This window comes from Phoca vitulina, unplaced genomic scaffold (assembly GCF_004348235.1).
Source record: "Phoca vitulina isolate PV1807 unplaced genomic scaffold, GSC_HSeal_1.0 scaffold4, whole genome shotgun sequence".
NCBI classification, from domain to species: Eukaryota; Metazoa; Chordata; class Mammalia; order Carnivora; family Phocidae; genus Phoca; species Phoca vitulina.
In genome coordinates this window covers 49,929,205-49,949,476 of record NW_022589707.1, presented here as the reverse complement: position 1 = coordinate 49,949,476, position 20,272 = coordinate 49,929,205, and the positions used below count along the sequence as shown (strand labels likewise).

General features: G+C 36.5%; 1 protein-coding gene across 1 annotated transcript in view; it reads left to right on the top strand.

Annotated features, from left to right (window-relative positions):
* Positions 1-9,912: 9,912 nt before the first annotated feature.
* The window catches only part of AHR (aryl hydrocarbon receptor), a 50,284-nt gene continuing 39,924 nt past the window's right edge, over positions 9,913-20,272 (top strand). Inside the window, exon 1 of the mRNA XM_032401996.1 lies at positions 9,913-10,637. Within this exon, the coding sequence (XP_032257887.1) occupies positions 10,573-10,637 (65 nt within the window). The 5' untranslated portion in view covers positions 9,913-10,572. The remainder of the gene's footprint in view (positions 10,638-20,272) is intronic.

The window sequence follows — 20,272 nt, the reverse complement described above, 5'->3', positions numbered from 1 at the left end:
GCAGTAAAGGCAAGTCCGGAAATGGATTTGAAGAGAATTGATGCCTTAACGGCGGCCGGGCATTTGAGCAGGTTTAGCGGTAAAATGTGTCTTGGCTCCACATATACAGCAACAAATGTTTCTGGAAAAAAGTGCTAAAAAGGATTTTACTTATATTTTATTTTATTCCTTTAGAAAGTATGAGAACACAGAGCAAAATTTTTTCACATCTGCTCAAAATCTTGACAGACTCAGAGCGACGTCTGTCAGTACATTTCCACTTACGGAATTAGCCATAGTGCTTCAAACGATTACCATCAGAAAAATGTAACATTAACAGGAAAATAGAAAATTGAAGTGAAAATTATTCATTTCAGTTATAAAAAAGGCATCATTCAAACTCAGGGACATTCTTAGGAACTAGAGATTTATAATATCTAGCAACCTATTCAATACACAATTGCTTCTCTCTGTGTTATTTGCCAAACAGGACCAATACTTCACAAAATGTGTTTAGACCAATATTATCTGAGTAAAATTAATGACAGGAAAATACCATGAGACAATTTTAACAGCTGTTGGTCATATCGTGTCTACCCATCTTTCAAAAAAGAGGAAACAGTACTGACTAGACTTAGGTGGTACGGTTTGGTCTTCTCAACCACCCGCACAGTATGAATGAGATTTGCTTACATGTGTATTAACTCGGGTTCAGTTCAGGAAACAGAATAAGGTCCAGGTACTTAAAGTAGACAGAAATTTAATGGAGGGAATTAAAAGCTTACAAAGTAATTGGAAAGGCTAGAGAGAGAGGCTCTAGGCTGGGCATCGAGGAATATTTCCAGAACACTGCAGAACTGACCTATTAGGGGAACTTCTACTCCTACTTCTGTCAGATAGGTAAAGAATCCAGATGTCACCTCAGAATTTATTGAGTTCAGAAACACACCACTGTAACTACCAATAAGGAATCAAGAAACCACCACCACGGCCACCGCAACAGCCTCTCAAATCCCATGAAACAAGAACTGGGATGCTGGAACCTATCATACAAAAATTGTGTCTTCACAATCTCGCTTATTGGCAGAAAACAAAGCGAGCAGCAGGAAAATGACCTTCACTTGACTTCTGCCTTCCAAATCTCAACAAGTGCATTCTAATTGGCTGAACCTAATTTTCATCTGCAACTTTGATTGCATGGGAATCTGGGGACTCCGCAGTCCAGAAATGCACACTATATAAAGTGGAGAATAGTTGCCAGTTGGCCACATCCACAATACTGTGATTCAAAGACTAGAAATTTCTCATCCAAGGTCACAGAACTAGCGAGTGTTAGAGCAACAAACTTGAATTCAAAGATTTTGGCAACTTGCCCAGTGCTCTTTCCACTACATCAGTCTACAGCACTGATTACTCTCTGAAGACATTTGCCAAAGGAGACATATTTTCAAATCTTGTGCTAATTATATTTTTCACTGAAGCATTAATTCAGGCATCTGTGAATATTGTTACCTTTTAGTCTTATGTCAAATCTCGTTCTTCTTCCAAACTCAGACTTAATCTTATTTTACAGTACTTACAGTTAAACCAACACTGCAAGGGTTTAATACCTTTGAGTATTTTTCTCAGCAGCCTTGCTGCTTAATCCATTTAATGTCAGAACAACACAAACCTCCTTATTAAAATGGGGGAAAGGACATTCTTAGAGACTGCATTAGTGGCTTTCTTTCTGAGGGGTAAAACCTGTCAGTATGGCAATATTTGTACCTTATCTTTATTTTAATTTTTGTTTTTTCCTGACCATATAAGAAAAACATTTAAAAAGAAAAGATCTGGGATGTCAAATCCTCTTGAATTTTAATCATACATAAAAGAAAAACAGAAGAATGAAAATCCTTTTAAAGAAATCTTCCTAAGTTTGTACTTCAATATTAAAATAAAAAGAGAGAACATGTAAATAAAATATTTGGATAAATGGAAAATTTTATAATGCATCAGTAATATCTCATTAATATCAATTAAATTGTAACTTTCATTCCAAATGCTTTTTAAAGGAACTTTGGAAACATATTTTTATTTGCACATTTAATGATCTAAGTACAGAAATTCCTTACCTATACATTAAAAGGGTATAAATTACTAGATATATGTCTGTTTGGACCTAACAATACTATGTTAAAAATGAAAAGAAGGGGTTAAATTCATGTTACTACATAAAAAATTCAGTTCTTGCAAAGTTAACATGTAACTCTGAAATATTCAAGAATAACTAAAAACTCTAAGTTTGCATTTTATATCTTTCATCTACTTTCTTTCTACAGTGAAAGCACTTTACCAGGATTCAGATTACTGTTTTTACTAATATAGGTGTGTGTTGACTTTATTTTTTTGGTGATGGTGGTGGTGGTGATTTGCTTCAAAGAATCGTGTGAAAAGTTGGCAGAAATCTGAGCACTCACGAAATTTTATTTTAAGTAATATGGAAAAACACAATATCTAATAAATTAAATATTTGAAAATCCTGGTTTCTGAAGATAAGGATTGTTTATGTTATAAAATAATCTAGTTGGCATTTCTTTAAATACTAACAAATTCCAAAATAATTATTTGATATCCATGCTCTTTTTAGAAACACATTTGCTTTACATGATTCTCTATGTATTGACTCAGATAATCAGAAAGGATTCAACCCAAAGCAGGGACTGAAAGAATTTAGGAGATCTGTTCAAAACTGGGAATGAACTGAATCCTTCCAATATATTTCCACCAGGACTCCTTGCCTCTGTAAAGGCATATGGGAAGTCAATCTATGTTCAGGCAGGAAAGAAACTCAACTAAAGTTTAAAGTTTTACAAGGGAAATTCTTCCACCCTGCCTTAGGAGGGAAGGGTGGAGAACCTGGTGTTACACCGGACACTCCACCCTCAGCTACATCCCCTTGATTAATTATGTAACCAGATCTCCTTTATCATTATCAACTTACCAATCAGGTAATGGCAGATTTTTACTATGCCTGGTACAGGGTTTGACTGAGAAGGGTCCTAAAACCCTTATCATTCTTGTTCTGCTAGCATTAATGTGAAAAGTTTTAGCTTGGTGTGCAAGTTAACATTTTTCCCCAAAGATTTTTTTAAAACCTATTATTTTAAGGTGGGGGGTGGGAGGGATGGGGCGGCTGGGTGATAGACATTGGGGAGGGTATGTGCTATGGTGAGCGCTGTGAATTGTGTAAGATTGTTAATCACAGATCTGTACCTCTGAAACAAATAATACATTATATGTTAAAAAAAAAAAAAAAGAAGAAGATAGTAAGAAGGGGAAAATGAAGGGGGGGAATCGGACTGGGAGACGAACCATGAGAGACCATGGACTCTGAGAAACAAACTGAGGGTTCTAGAGGTGAGGGCGGTGGGTGATGGGTTAGCCTGGTGATGGGTATTAAAGAGGGCACGTATTGAATGGAGCACTGGGTGTTATATGCAAACAATGAATCATGGAACACTACATCAAAAACTAATGATGTAATGTATGGTGATTAACATAACATAATAAAATAAAATTAAAAAAAAAAAGTGCTTCCCAACAAAAAAAAGAAACCTATTATTTTAGCATATAAGCCTTAATGATATAAATCCTGACTATTGATGCATTATAAAGTCTTATACAATTCAGGGAGTATATGCAAGAAAATGGATAAAAAAATTTCAGATTTATAGCATAAGAATAAGTAAAACAATATTTGTAAGGTATTAGAAATTTAGAATAGAATAGACTAGGATTAGAATACAAATGAAACTATTAGTTTTTTCGTATGTATAACTGACTAACGGATACAGTAAAATGAATGATTTGTAGTTAGCATAAACCAGCTAAATTCTTGAAATGCACAACTACTAACACTTATTTTCCTTAGCCCACAGATGCTACAAAATGGGGATTTTAGGCTTCTAGGTTTGTTCTCACACTGAAGTGCAGAAATTTCACGTGAGTCTTTTTTCACTTATCTTTCATCTGTTTCCTGGAATATCAAGGGTTAGAGCAAGATCTAAAGCTTTATCTTAGCGAGAGCTGGGTGATTAATATATCACTCCTGGCTTCATCTCTCACTGAAGCAGTTATTAGGCTTCAAATAATTATTTTGTTTCTGAATTCTAAACTTGAGGATAAAAGGTTATTTGTTTTCTTTATCTTCTTATTGTGAAAATTTTGAACATACGGAAAAGTTGAAAGTATAATACAACAAATAGCTACATACCCTTCACAGTTGTATATGCGTATGTATGAATATGCATGCATATCTGTTTATATGTATGAGTGTGTGTAATTTTTTTTTTTGCTAGACCATTCTTGGATAAGTTACAGACACCAGGATATTTCACACTTATATATTACAGCATGCATTTCCTGAGAATACAACTATTATCCCTAAAAATCTTGATGCCCAGGCCATAACCTACAGCATGAAATCAAGATCTTTATAAAGAAACCCTAGACATCCAGGTGATTACAGTGTACAACAAAAGTTGAGAACCACTGTCTACAGATGAGTAAATCCAAGTTAAACATTTTCAAGAAAGAAAACATTGTTTTTTTTTCTTTTTAATATGCATAAGAATGTGCTAGTCTTTAAAGTTAAGCAGGTCTAAATTATAGATTTTAGATCAGAATGGCACAGTAATTTACATTTCCTTAAGTTTTCCTTAGCATGTTTAATATAATTTTAAAAATATCTCTTTAATATAAAAGTATTTGATCTTTACTTCTTCTATATGATCATTTAAAATGCATAAAATATGTATCATTATAAGAATCCCAAATATATTTATCTGTAAAATTAAATGGCTTTAAACAAAAAATGTTTATACATTTGTATTGTTTAATAAATGTTTCATAGATCAGATATGAATCTTAACATGTGAAACATAAAACTTCTTCATAACCTATCCTGTAATCAAATTTCACATTTATAAAGTTCAAACAAGCAAAAGTCAAAATCTAAATGGAATGCATGTTAAAAATAAATAAATAAATGGAATACATGTGAATGTGTTAAGAATGTTCTTTCACGTGCTAAAACTCTTAATGTTTCTCACAATAAAACATTATCCCTAAGTAAACAAAAATAATTTTGACTCATGACAAATTATTCTTACATTTTACTGTAGTTTTCTTGTTAGTGTTAAGATGAGCACTGGCCCAAAATGTATTTCAAAGATTTCTTCAACACCTGTTAATTACTTTCTGTTTTTGGCTTCTGCCTATGACATTGCTGTGGAATATGAAGCAAGGAAAGAAGGCATTAAGCATTTAGAAATAGCCAGTAGATATTTATGTCTGCTCTTTCGTGTTAGAGTCAAAACAAGTGATTTATAAACGGATTATTTTTAAGAAATGAATCAAACCAGTTCACATTTAATAAATTAAATATTTTATATTGGAATAGAAGTCATAAGACTTGCATTCTAGGCTATGATAAACAGACCATAACTTTATCTCTCTGGGCCTGAGGTTTCTCCTCTGTTAAGTGAAGGGTTTAGCTCTGTTACAGATTCTCACTTTCCCAGTTCATGGTATTCTTAGTGTGTCAGTAATTTTTTCACAACATCACAGGGTAAAAGAAAATACCTTACAATCCCATTTATTAAGTAGTTAGGTCCAAACTTATATTATATATGTCTATCCTAACCTTTAGTAGCCATTTAAAAAAAATAATGCACATACATTTTTTAAAAATTTTTATTTCATTCTTAATGAGATGTGCACATCTATTGGGCATGTTACAAATTCTCAAACTTGGAATTGCATTGGAAACCACTACCCTCATTTCCTATTCCACAGTCATTTTCTCGAGGTCCTTGTGTTTTATAACTACAACTTACAAAAACCCAGCATCACAAAGATATGATGTCATCGAATGGAAGAAGTACAATTTCATGCTGAAGTTCTGAACTAGTGGTTTGCACAGTGTCCAACCGATGTCATTGTGTTGGCGAAATGAATGAATATGTGTACTGTGACAGAATAGGGTTAGCGTTCAATTTCGTTATTTTCCTTTATTCTAAAACAGCTGCTATTTATAATAGCATTCCTAAAACTTAGTTCTTTTTCTCATAGTACTTAGCAGGAAAAAGGAACCCAGAGACCTATAGCTGCATCTGAAACCTCAGAAAGCAATCTCACATAAACTAAATAAAAGGCTAATGTTGCTTTGCATAAGTTGTAAAATATTCATAAATTCTTATAGGCAAATTATTTGTTATAAGAAAGAAATCATGTTATTACATAAAAACTGATCACAGAAAATTTTAAAATCTGACTGATGGCCACAAACCACACTTTGAGAACCATGTTCAACAGTGGTCATGTTAGAAGTAGAAAGTGATAGTTTCTAGAAAATGGCAACTCTTTTTTTTTTTTTAATGGGATTATACTACAAAGACTGATTTCATTGACATACTAAGCAAAAATTGTCAAGGAAGTGAATGGTGTTACTATTAAAGTGAAATAAATTCTGAAAATCTTATTCTTATGATCTATTATACAAAGATCAGTTACTAAACTAAGACTGTGATATGTATAGCATCACAGGATTTCTGGATAATGAAAAAAAGTCCTGAAGTCAAGCAGAAAATTAGGGTGTGGAAGTAGGACAAAATCAGATAGAGAATGATTATACCAAGCAACTAACACCTTTAAAAAGGGTAGACATTTTGTAAAAACACTAAATTAATATTGGTTCATGGGATTTAGTGCATTTTGTATATCTCTTTTCTAAAAGTAGTTTTAAGTTACACAATAAATAAATAAAGTTTCAATATGCATTTTTTACCCCTGAAGTTCCTATCCTAGGAGGAAACTATTTGTTTACACTTTATACATTTTAGATAGAATGGTGATGGACAGGAATACAGAGATGAAGAAATAAAAGAGAAGGAAAGATAGAGACATCAAAGTCCCCTGTGTGCACTGTCATCTTTGGGAACTTGGTCCCTCTTTTGACTTAAACTGAAAGCTAGCTCTCCTTGAGGCTATCATCTCCCAAATGGTGCCTCTCATCACACATCCAGGATATAGGGTCGATGTCCACCTACTTCCCTGTTGCTATTTTCCAGATTACTTTTACTTCCTAGACTTGTAAAATTAAAACAAAAACCATCAACCACAAAACACACCTGGTTTCTTTGTAGATCCTGCTAGAATACCCACCTCATCACATCTCCCTCATCTTTCTGATAAAAAATTACCAGCCTACTACATCTCACCCACTGTCCTCCTTTTCCCCCAGCTTCTGTGGAGTAGTGCTCCTCAAACTTTATGTACACTTGAGTTACCTGAAAGATCTTGTTAAATTCAGATTCTGACTCAGTAAGGACAGCCAGAGAGTCTGCCTTTCTTATAACTCCCTAATAAAGCTGTGGACTGCTATGAAGAGTCAAGCACTAGAGAAGCTATTTTTGCTATTACCTAGTCTACTATATACTCCTAATTCCCCTGTTCTGCTGTGGCACTCATTCCTTTCTGTCTTTACTATTTTTAATATTTATTGTTCCTTCACTGCTCCTTGTATTTCTTACACAGTCAATCCCAATCTCCTCTCTCTCAATTGTTTATCACCCATTAAAACATGTGCACGTACACACACACACACACACACACACACACACACACACACAATTTAACCCTTTACTCCCCTCCTAGCTACCATACTAGGTCTTTCCCTTTCACAGCCAAACCTAAAAAAAAAAAAAAAAAATTGTCTTCTTATGCCATTTTTTCATCGTGAATCCAGTTCTGTGTCCACCAACATAATGTTCACTACTGACATACATTCACTAAAGTCACGAATGACTCCATGTTGAGAAGCCAACAGACATTTTCAGTTCTCATCTTATGTGAACATATCAACATCATTCAGTACTGTGAACCACTCCTGACATTTTTCCACTTTGTTCTCCATGACATGATGATCGGCATATTTTCCTGTTATCATTCAAGTGACTCTTTTACAATTGGTTTTTTAGGTCCATCATCTTCTATTTAGCTATTAGATATTATATATTGAAATTCTTTGGGGCCTAGTCCTTCTTTCCTAGCATATATTTGTATCCTAAAATCTCCATACTCTGTCAGCTAAATGCAAATGACTTCTAAATTTATGTCTCCAGCTCATATGACTTCTTTGAGTTACAAACTTGTATATTCTATGGCCTACCTGACATTTTCCCTTAGATGTCTCAAAGGTACCTCAAACATAAGAGATCCACACTAAATTAATAATTTCGCAAAAGTACATGCCACATCACATAGCCAGATACATAGTCCAGAAAACTATTATTAAGTTTCTGATACATCCTCTTCCCTCACTGTCATATGTCCACTCTATCCTCCAAGACTTCCCAAATATCTATGGAATCTATTCAATTTTCTTCATCTCCACCAATATCTCCACTGTAGTATCAATAACTGTCATCTCCGGGGTAGTCTAGTCTTTCCTAGGAGTATTACCTCCATCCATTCCACTCTGCTCCTCCCTCTTTAATCTGTTCTACACCTGAGATACAATGGTATTTTTTAAACACAAATTTCACCACTGATGCCCCGAGCTTGTTTCCTTCCCACTAAAGGGATGTTGCTTGTACTGTTTCACTGGCTTGGTATGCTCTTCCCCTATTTTCTCCTAGGTAACCCTGTTTCTCCTTCAGACCTCAACTCAATTACCATTTTTTGGGAAAGCCTTAATGAGTAGATCAAATTTACCTAACAGATTACAATATTCTTGGACATTTGGTACATTTCTGGTTTTGTTTACCATTATCTCCCCAGTACTAGCACAATTCCTGACACAAATTCCTGTTACCCTCAAAATATCTCTTGATGAATTAATGTACGGAGAGGATAATATCAGTTTAAGAATCCCAAATAGTATGTCATTGGAGTTTCTATTTCTGCAATTATTGAAGAATAAGGTGGAGGGAGATGAATTAGGGATATTGCAAAGAATAAAATGTAATAGCATTTGCTGTAATAATTAGATAGAAGTGGAAGGGGAGTTGAAGATGTTTCATCTATTTGTTCTTTATTCTCTCTGTCCTACTGCCACTTCCCTGAACTTTGACCTGGACTATTTTAACAACTCTTACTACTCTCCCTGCACCAAGCTTACTCTCCTGTAATCCAGTTTGCACTTTCCTCCCAGAGTGACTTTTCCGAGACACCACACTGTCACTTTCCTGCTGAATACCTTTAAAACGCTTCCATCGACTACAGGATAAAATCTAGACTCTTCATCAAAAGTGTTTGTGATTTGATCCTAGAATTCCTGAACTTCACTTCCAGCTCTTCTCTCCAATCATACCAGACTACTTATCTGCAAATGCTCCGTGATTTCCTTCTTCCTTGCTTCCTTTCCATCCCACTGAAATCTGACTATAGAGTAACGAAGTTATTCTGGCTGGGGAATAGATATTATATCATCTAGTATGGAGACAAAAAAAAAAAAGGCCAAGGAAACTCTTGGCCTTCAAGTTCAACTCATATGTGGCCTCCTGAATGAAGCCTTCCCCTCTAGGAAAATTAAATTTAGAGTCCCATTGGTTATCTGCCAGCTTACTATAATTCTTAGCCAAAAGTTAGCTGAGTCACTCTCACATAGGTGTAGTTAAGCTATTTGGCATGTCTGTCCTTGAGCTACTCTAGCTACAAAGAGTTTGTCTACTACGTAATCTGTCGTCACACCTCTTTTCTGGACTGGAAATGTTTCCACAGAATCCTCCCCTTGACCTCAAGAAGATGGCTACTGGCAGGGAAGGCGGGGGAGGGCGCGTTGTTACGTCTTCCGTCATCACGCGCGGGGAGGGTGGGGCCCTCGAGGGAATGGAATGGAGGGGCGGGGCCAAGTAGGACGGGGCGGGGCTACGATGTGCTGGGCGGAGCCGGAGAGGGGTCGGGGGAGCTTCTGCTCTTCAGCCGGTGTGTGGCACGGCGAGAGGCATCGCAGGGAGAGTCCACTCGACGCTCGGTCCGGAGAACGTGACCAGGACCACTGTCTCAGACCAGAGGCAGCCGCGTAGCCGAGCGGAAGCTGGTGCGGCCGGAGTCCGAGTGCGGCCGGAGTCCGAGTTCTGCAGCCGGGAAGCACCCGGGATAGGGGAAGCCCCAGGAGCAGCGCGGCGGCGCCTCCCTTACCCAAGGGGCCGAGGCGACGGTCACGGGGCGCGGCGCCACAGCGCGCGACCCAGGCCAGGATTCCAAACAGGCAGCCCAGGCTCCTCCTCCACGCGGGCCGCCTCACCTGCGGACAGCGCTGCGCCGCCTCCGCCGGTGTAGACGGCACCTGCGCCGCTTCGCTCACGGGTCTCCGCCCCTCGCCCCTCAGTTCGGGGCCGGGGCAGCGCACCTGGACGCGTGAGGCTGCAGGAGCCCCGGCTCGGGGCGCGCAGCGGCTTCGCCACCGCCCGGGGAGGACGCAGGTGGAGCGGGCGTGTGTTCGTGGAAGCCGGCGCCTGCCGCTGCGGTCGTCCCGGTCGCTGCTGGGTCCCGGGCACCGGGCAGTCTGCGCCCGCTCCCGGGGAGGAGCCGCCGCCGCTGGGCACCATGAACAGTAGCAGCGCCCACATCACCTACGCCAGTCGCAAGCGGCGGAAGCCGGTGCAGAAAACGTGAGTGTCCGGAGCGCGTCCCCTGCTCGGGTGCGGGAGGTGGCCCTACCCTGCCCCCAAATCCTCGCCGTCCAGAGATTAGGTTCATTCCCGACACAGCCTGTGGAATCGAGATTTGGAGGCCAGTGGAGAGACCCAGGCCTTGGATTTTTCCATTTTTAATTATTGCATTTAAAAAATTGCGTCCTCCCCCTCCCAGTCCCCGGCGCACAGGCACCCTCTCGCACCCCCATCCTTCTGCACCTCTGTTCTCTTGTCTGTGGTCTTAGGTTGTTGACAGGTCTAGCCTGCCCTGTGGGGCTGGTGGATTAGTTAACGTAAAACCGCCTTGAAATCCCCTTCCACTTTTAATATCCTCATGGGTTAGGTTAAAGGACAGTTATTATTCTCATTCCTTGGTAGGGCCAGATGTTTTAAAGAGCTAAACACGTGCCGTCTGCAAGAAAGGCTCTGAGTTCCTGTGAAGTTATTTTTTGGTCCCTGCAACCGGCTTTCGGCTGCGCTCCTATTTACTTACTTGGCAGTAATTTTGTAGCGCTCAACGTGTTCATATAGGTAAAATATAGAGAGGTGGTAGCGGGGATGAATGAGTGTGGTGGACAGGGTACAATGGGGGATTTGTATGTTAAGCCACCCTTTTGGGGAACTTTCTTACACTTTTGAGGTGGTTTTGGGGTCTGTGAATTGAAAGATTTGAAGCTGGAATTATTGAAACAGACGTTTGCATTCTTAGCATCTTTCTTTAATTACCTTTTCCCCCTACTTCAAAGTTTTGTCAGTTCTAATAGAGTGACTAGAAACTTAGGTATTTTGTTTGTTTTGGTGAGATATTTGTGTAAGATGGTATATACTTCAAAATAATGTTTCAGAAAAAAAAATCTGTGCTTGACACAGATTGACTGCTGTGAGTTGGCTGTACTCATGTGTTTATTACTAATGATGATCTTTGAGTTATTTAACATTTTTCAAATTTTCATAAACCATTTTAAGAACACAAACGTTTACTCAGCACAAATTAGAACTGTGCATTTTGCTTAAAACTTAATTTAGGTCATTAATCCAGATCAGAAAAATAACAGTTTAAAATTTGGGTTTGGAACCACTAACTGGATTTTTCATTATTTTCATTATGTTTCATTATTCTGGAGTTTTAATTTCCTTTTGGAATTTCACTTGTCGTAGTTCTTCAGATTTAGAGTTGGCATTAACAGAGGGTATTAACTTACAAATATACTGATTAAAATTTGGAAGTCTTATCCTGCAGTGTGGCTGACATTAGGAAGACTGTCTAGTCAGCAGTTTTCTGTCTTGGCAGTTCTGTGACATGCATTTCGTGGAGTGGTTTCTTATATAAAAATGTATTTGCTTGACTTAACCTTGTCCTTGATGGTTATTTAAAACTGAGAGGTATCCCAATTGCCTGTTCTATGTATTTATTAATACAACAATACACGTAGCATAATATAAAATAGAGATATCATGGGTTTTGTGTGTATGGTTAGAAAACTTAAACATCTCCCTGATGAATTTTTAGATTTTAGTAATTGTTGTAACAAAGGATCTAGATGACTTTTTTTAAAAAAAATCAAAAGCCTTAGTATTGTATTCATTATAAAGTTTAACAACTTTGGCTTTAATTAACATTTTACTAAAGATCTTCCCTTTAAATATATTACATTTTTTATTTATATAAGATGTACCTTTCATTATTTTATCTTAGCATTTTAATATACTTCCTAAAACTTTTTAGTATATTTGTATTTAATAATCTCTCATAATATAGTATAATTAAAGCATTTTCCACATTCACCTTCATTTTATTCTGGTTAGGATAGATGTTTATCAGATCTTTGTTGAGCATCATGCATTACTTCTCGTCATGTAAATACCTTAAAATGTCATTACATTGCTCCCTAAGAAAAGCCTAGTACTGGCATTTACAGAATCACGTGATTTTGATTATAAGTTTTTACCTGAATGAAAAATGGTTTACTTTATAATGCAGCTAATCAAAGTTCATTTTAGGAATGTGGCCATTAGACCTAATATTAAGTTTAATATGAATTTTTAGTTACTAGTTTTAGCTAGTGAGGTCTAAAATATGCCAGCATTGTCAGAAAAATACATCCAGTCTGAGCTGAAAATGCTATTGAGATCTATTTAATTTTAATCCCTTAAGTGAGAGTCATTTTATTTTAAAGAAAAAATGTTCTATTGTAATTATAGGACTGTTGCTAAGACATTTTAATATACAGTTCCATAAAATTTTGGAATCAAGTAGGTGATAACTTTAACCTAAAGCTCTTCCAGTCCATCTTCAATCAAATTTATTAAACAAGATAAACTCCCCCTAGTGGCAAGTCTAACATTGAAAATTATCTAACTGGTAGGAAATACAACTTAAAAGTGTTAAATTTAATCCCACTAAAGTATCTTGTACATAGTAGATGCTCAGTAAATATTTCCTTTCTTTTTGGAGTAATTAAGTTAGGAAATTAAAGCGTCCGAACCAACCTTGCACCAGACCCATGTTCCTAAAGGAATTTTCAAAAGATACCCTTAACAATGGATTCTTTTGTAACTTTCCTTAAGGTGTTGCTGTATATATAATAACCCTGCTTGGAAGACAGTTTTTTTTTTAACTTAAATTTTGTTCCTGTTTTATTTTCTTTGGAGGTGAAAGTATTTTCATTTGCTTAACTTTGCTTAATTTGCTTAATTTGTCTCATGAAGGTAGGTGAAAAGCACACTACTGAATTAAACAGAATCTTTTTTCCTAATGATATTAACTTTGTATATATTTTTATAGTTTTTAAAATTTTATTACTACAGAGAAAGTTTTAGTGGTACTTCGATTTACTATATTTCCAGAAAATTATTACTGATTGTTGGTAAGTAATAGGTGTTGAGTAAATAATATCTACGCTTAAAAATGATAATCACAGTAATGGTGGTCAAGATAGCCATCATGAAATGTCAGAACTGGTAATAACTTCTCAGTTTTAGATGATCCTGTTTCCTTTATTAACATACTAATAATGTTATATAATATAAAAGAATGGTGTTTCTTGCTATATTTGCTAACTTGCTGCTCTATTTAAGTCCGGTGAACCTCATTTATATAATACTAGTAGAATAAAATTATGTATTGTTTTACTAAAAATGTTTTATGTAAATGTACTATGATACCATTCTAAATAGCTTTTAAAATAAAAGGATAAGACTTTTGAATTACATAATTATTGCTTCACCATCATTTTTCTTTCAGTAGTTTAACTTAGTTTGTACGTAGTGACTGTAAAGACTCTTGCATATTGGAACTATGAAATGAGTAAGTGAAAGTGTTCAGTTATCAGCATTTATGAAAAATAAATGGCAAAAAGAGGGAAAAGTGAGAAATGAATTGAAAGAGCATTAGGTCTAAGCTAAGGGATGAGGTCTGGCTTCTTTGCTTTTGTAGATCTGAGCAAGTGATTGACCAATAAAGCAGGACAGTCAACAGCTACTCTGCCACTTTCACAACTAAAATTAACAGAACAAAAGCTTTTTATAAACTGTAAAGGTTGTTAATGATATAAATGAAACAGAAACAGAAAGTCTATTCTTTAAATAATTGTAGCTCACATTATCACAGAACAATCAGTTCTCCTGTAAGAGGCAGTATATGATTATGTTCTCAGTATGGTTAGGGCTGAAATGTGCTACTCCACTGACAAACTTACATAGTACGTGCTTAGCATTGTATATAATTAGGACAGTTGCTTAGAAATAAATACCCTGCAAATCTCTAACAGTAGTGTCTTCCTACTACCACACTTCTTTTAAAATGGATTTTTTTTTTGCACAGTGGTTTAATTATCAAAAAGCTACTGTTTGTTAGTACTTACTGTGATATTTGTGTGCACAGTGTTTTATATACATCATTTTATTTTATTTGTATAATGGTAGTATGAAAGGTATTATTATGTTTTATAGATGGAGATCTGAGGTTCAGACTCAGCATTGTCAGGTAGTAAATGAAAAACCGGAGTTTGAGTATTAGATTTCAGGTCTCATGGCTCCAAATCTTATATTAACAACTTCACAATATTGCTCAGGTGAATAAGTTTAGTGATACATATGGTACACCTCTATTTTAGGGATTTTCTGAATGTCCACTGTTTCTACTTAAATAGTGTTCTGAAGTAAATGATTTACCATTTCCCAGACTTATGTTTAACTCCACACTTGCATTCATGCTCTTTCCTCTTAGTCTTTTCCTACAATCTTCCTGATTTACTACCTCCCTCCCTTCCTTTAAAATATTGTTTTCAGTGGCTGCATAGTATTCCATTATGTGAATATGCCATAATCTATTTAACTGTTTTTATTTTGGGGGGTAAATTCTGTTATTTCCAACCTTTTAATACTCTTATCTAGTATTTCAGAGAACACCCTTGAGATACATGAGATTCTATGCAAATCTTAGTTGTTTCCTTAGGAAGAATTCCTGTAAGTGGAATTTGGAAGTCCAGAGGTATGTATGTATACTTTCAAGGTGGAGCCAAATATTATGCTCTGAAACATGGCGTCAAATTACTCTACAGAAAATTTATTCCTATTGGTAGTATGTGAGAGTGCCTGTGTTCTTGCATTTTTGCTTTAAAATATGAATTGCCAGTTGCATAGGCAAAAGAGAGAGGAGGGGTAGGTAATTGAACATCAGTGTTGGGATTGTGAGTGTGTATGTGTGTGTTGTTGTAGTCCTAGAAGTAGTAATAGTGTATCTGCAGATTTTTCTTCTTGCGGTATCCTTTACATATTGTTTTGCTTTGTCTTATATTTTTCAGTTGTTTGTTGGCTTTTTTTCCCCTTTTTTGATTGAATTTTTTTGGAAAAGTATTCCTATTAAATAACACATGCACGGTTAAGAAAGTCAATAATTTGTGTATAATGCTTTCTTCTATTTAGCATATTAGATATTATCTGTTTTATTGTGATAGTTATTAGTGTTTTTTCATCTCTTCTTCACCCTCACCTTTCTTCACCCTCCCAGTATAATTTTATCACTATTTTAGATTAAATACACTTTTGGTGTTTGATTATTTTTTAACTGTAAATATTGTTTACTGCTGAGCTAAGTAATATGCTATGATTACATTTTCCTTCTCCCTGTTCTGTGTTATCATTGATTTTGCTTCTACCTATTTTTCATCTTATTATTATCTGGGTTTAGCTCTCTCTTAAGTTTATTGGAGACAGACTGTTTCTGTCTCTTGTTTTCCTTGTCTGGCATGACTTATTTGAAGAGAAGGGTCTTTGTAGAGGGCTATGTGCTCTGCAGTCATGAAACTGGAAGTGACTTACATGTCTTTTAAAATCTGATTTACATGTTACATCTTCATGAAACCTGACCTCATTACTCTGCCTGCTCTTACTTTCCTCAACTCTTGGGCATCACTTTTATGGCAATTGGATTATTGTCTGATAGAGTGTGTTTGATTTTGCCTTGTTACAGTGCATCTCCTCCTGGTAAAAAAGATACGTTCTTTAAGGTTAAGTCAGTCTTTTATTTGCCCTTGTAGCAACAAGATCTTCCTAGTATCATGCACACAGGTATTTGAGCATTATTTACTAATTTAACAATTGACTACCACTTAAAATTTTCATTTTAGTGATTTTGGTATGGTAGATACATTTTATGTGGGTTCCAAGGGAAATTTTTAAAAAGTGTATTAATAGAAGAAGAGGTAAAGGGGAATATTTTTAATGACTTTTTTCAGGGTTTTGGAAGTAACAGTGATTTCTAGGGCGTATTTCATGTTAAAGGTTTTCACCTTTAAAGTCCTAGAGACTGTAAACTGTACCTTATTGCCTCTCCCTCCGTATAGCAAAAAGAAGAAGAAAGGACTTATCACAGCTATAGAGTGACAGCAAGAGAGTGATTGAAGAAATCTGACTCATTAAAAGTGGCTTCTAGGTAGAATTGTCTGAAGTTTTTATAGATGTTTTTTCCCTTATCTAGGGAAGTAAAATATTCACCTGTATTCAGCCTGCCAATGAAATTTGACTTCATTTGTGTTACAAATAACCTCTCCAACATTACATTAATCCTACAATTTGTGACTTTACACATTCAACATTTACATTCAGAGATAAATAAGTACACACTGAAGCCATGGATGGAAATGATGAATGAATGGCTTGAGTATAGTCACTACGCTACAGAGATTTATTGAAGAATATTTCAATTTCCTAGCTGTTGGCTAGAGTGAAGAGTAGTACCATATCACATGGAAAGAAGGAAAATAGAAATGAGAGGACATTCAGGTACAGGCACTGGAAGTAAAGATAAACAATTTATTAGTAAGTGGAATGAAACATTTGGGAGTAGATTAAATCACTGAGAGGAAAACGCTGATAGAGCAGACTCAGTACTGCGATAGGTAATCTCTGTTAGAAAATGTTGCTTTAATCTCGTAGGATTACTGAAACTATATCTTTGCATGTCGTTTGAGGTTTTATGATAAATGTCATATAAAAACGAACATTTACAGTTAAGGTAATTTTTATGACTAAACCAGGTTAAAATTTTAACTTTGCTTTCAACACTGGGCACAAGTGATGCCTCTAAGACATTCTATGAAAAAGGCTTTAAAGATAGTGCTCATAAACTGAGGGTTTCAGAGGGGAGGGGGTGGGGGGATGGGTGAGCCTGGTGATGGGTATTAAGGAGGGTACGTACTGCATGGAGCACAGGGTGTTATATGAAAACAATGGATCGTGGATCACTACACATCAAAAACTAATGATGTAATGTATGGTGATTAACATAACAAAACAAAACAAAATTTAAAAAAAGATAGTGCTCCTACTGGCATTGGACATGCTGCTGGGCTTATTAACAACAGTACTTACAGCATGCAGGGCTTCTAAAACCGAAGCATGGCAGGGAGTCAGCTAGAGTCTTGATTTCACAACAATTTTGATTTGCAGGTTGGGACAAGGTTTCTGAGGTAAGGTTTAAAAAAAACAATAAATTGCTCCTTTGCTTTATCAACATCAGTGGTCTCTCTATTTCAAGAGCTATCTAACTTCAGATCTCCCAAATCTAATCTTACAGGGATGTTTGTTTATATTTCAGATGTGGCTTTTCATTTAAATAGATGGTTGGCAGTATATTTTGGCATAGATTTAAAGGCAAAAAAAAGTATAAGTACTAGCATAACCCAAGTTGAGTATAATTGATGTATGTTTACTCTGTATTTATTATGTGCATCTTTAAAATGTATAGATAAGGATGAAATATTTTCACAAAATAGTTCTGAATATTTCTTAAAAAATCCGTGAAAAAGCATGTCATGTCTGTTACTTTAGCTTTAACAGTGGATTTGAAATGCCATTCCAAGTGGATACTTCTCAGCTCTGATCTTACTTAATTTTTCTGTGCATTTGATTTTGTTCTGTAACCTTTAAAATATTCTGCCCTGGTTCTTTTCCTGTCTTCTTATAATTCCTCCTCTGTTGTCTTTGCCTGTGCCTTATCCTCAGCCTTATACCTAAATTTGCTATCATCAAGGTCTGTCCTCAAGTGTCTTTCTCTTTGTTTGATGTACCATCCATTAGGAAATAGAGTTGCTACCTCAAGCTACAAATTTCAGTCATTAGCAACCTCTCCCTCACTCAGTGTTTTCCTCTTCCATACTTCCTGTGTCCCATCAGCAAACATTTGAGTCTTGGTATATAGCAAACTTGGTGATAGGCACAAAGTGCTATGTTTAAACATATCATGCCAAGACTTACTATGTGTACTATGACTGCCTTTGGTCAGGCTCTGATAACTTTTTTTCTGAACATTTCTGATCAGCAAACGTTAATTGAAAGTCCCCTCTTTGTCAAGTACTATGCTGAGCAACAGAGATACAAAAATGATCAAAGTTACATAGTAATAAGAGCAACAAACAAGTATATGTAATACCGGTTATGTAACTTAGGAAATTTGATCTCATGCTAAATCTCCCATAATGTGCATAATAACACATGAGAGCTGTGGGCAGTTTGACGTTGTGCAAAGAAATGGTTTGCTGTCGCTCAGGGTTGAGTACTGCTGGGAGCCAGCACAAAATAGGCAGCAGTACCACATGGAGGAGTATCTTGAGTGCTCTTTTTCCTACCGTGACTGTTATTTCTCGGTGTCCTATGAGTTAGTCTTGCCTCAGTGTTTGTGTTACTGTCTTCTCCCCGATGTTTTATAATCATTACTGGAAAGCTACCAAGAGTGCAAGATTTCAGTTTCAACTTATTAGAAATGCTATCTGCACAGGATATTCCTTAATGGAATGGTTGTATAAGACATTTGCATACGATGCATAAGGTACAGAAGTAGTAGAGGAGGAATCCATTGTGAGTAGGGCAGGGAGGACTTTAGAAAAGGGATCTAATTGAGCTGGGCTTTGAAGCTGATGCAACAGAACAGGAGGATTCTGGAGAGTAACATGTATGAAAGCAACAAAGTATATATTGGTAACGAAGTAATTTCTTCCCTTTGGAGTATAATGGACAGGGAAGGGTTTGGTTGGAGGAATGAGGCCAGAGGAACAGTTAGGGGGTCATAAAAGATCCTGAAGCATTTTGCTTGCTAGGTTAAGGAACATGGACTGTGCAGAGCCACTGAAAGGTTTGAGTCAGAGGAGTGACATAGATTTGTATTTCAGAAAGAAGTGCTAGGTTCAGTGAGAGCTGCCCTACATTTCATCCTCTCCATAGCCAGAGTCAGCTTAGTAAAACACAAGACTGGTCGTGTAAATCCCAGCGGAAAGATGACTCCCACATACCGAAGCCTAACTTTATACCATTTCTGTGGGGAAATATACTGTTTCCTTCGTCTTAACATTTTTTTCCTCAGACACCCACATGGCTCACTCTTCTGTCGTATTTAGGTCAGTGCTGAAACATAACATCAGAGACCCTTCCTGGCTATCAAAACCAGCACCTTTGTCACTCCTTAGTTCCTTATCTTGCTTATTATTTTTCTTCTTAACACTTACCAGCCCCCAGAGCCTTACGTTTATTCACTCATTTATTTATTTATATGTCTTCCCACTGAAATGTAAGCTTCATGAGAACAGGAACTTCAGTATGTATTGTTCACTGCCGAGTCGTCTGTGATTGGCCCATGGTAGGCGGTCACTGTTTGTTGCAAGAATGTGGCCTAACCAGCTTCCCGCTTCTCTCTCTTTTTCTCTATGCTTCCCACTCTACACAGGGGACTTACCACAGTTCATTGTTTCTCAGTCCTGCCTCCTCCTGAAATCCCCTTCATCTTAAAAGACCCATCTCAGATACCACCTTATCTATAAAAATCTTTTTTCAAACCTTTGCTCACATACTTTGCTCCTATAACACTATTGAATATGTAGGAGAAGAATGTTTTCCTAGACTACCCAGGACATGATAAGTGCAAGTAAATATTTGTATTAACAAGTGATTAATCAGTAGAGAATTATTCAATGAGGTAGGCATGCATTATAGGTAATATTTGAATTCAGTTGATTAATTGAAGAAATTTAAGATGAATTTGATTATAAATGCAGTATGATTAGGGGAAAAGAGCTAGAGAAATAGTCACCAATTTCTGTTAAGTATGCAGTTATACA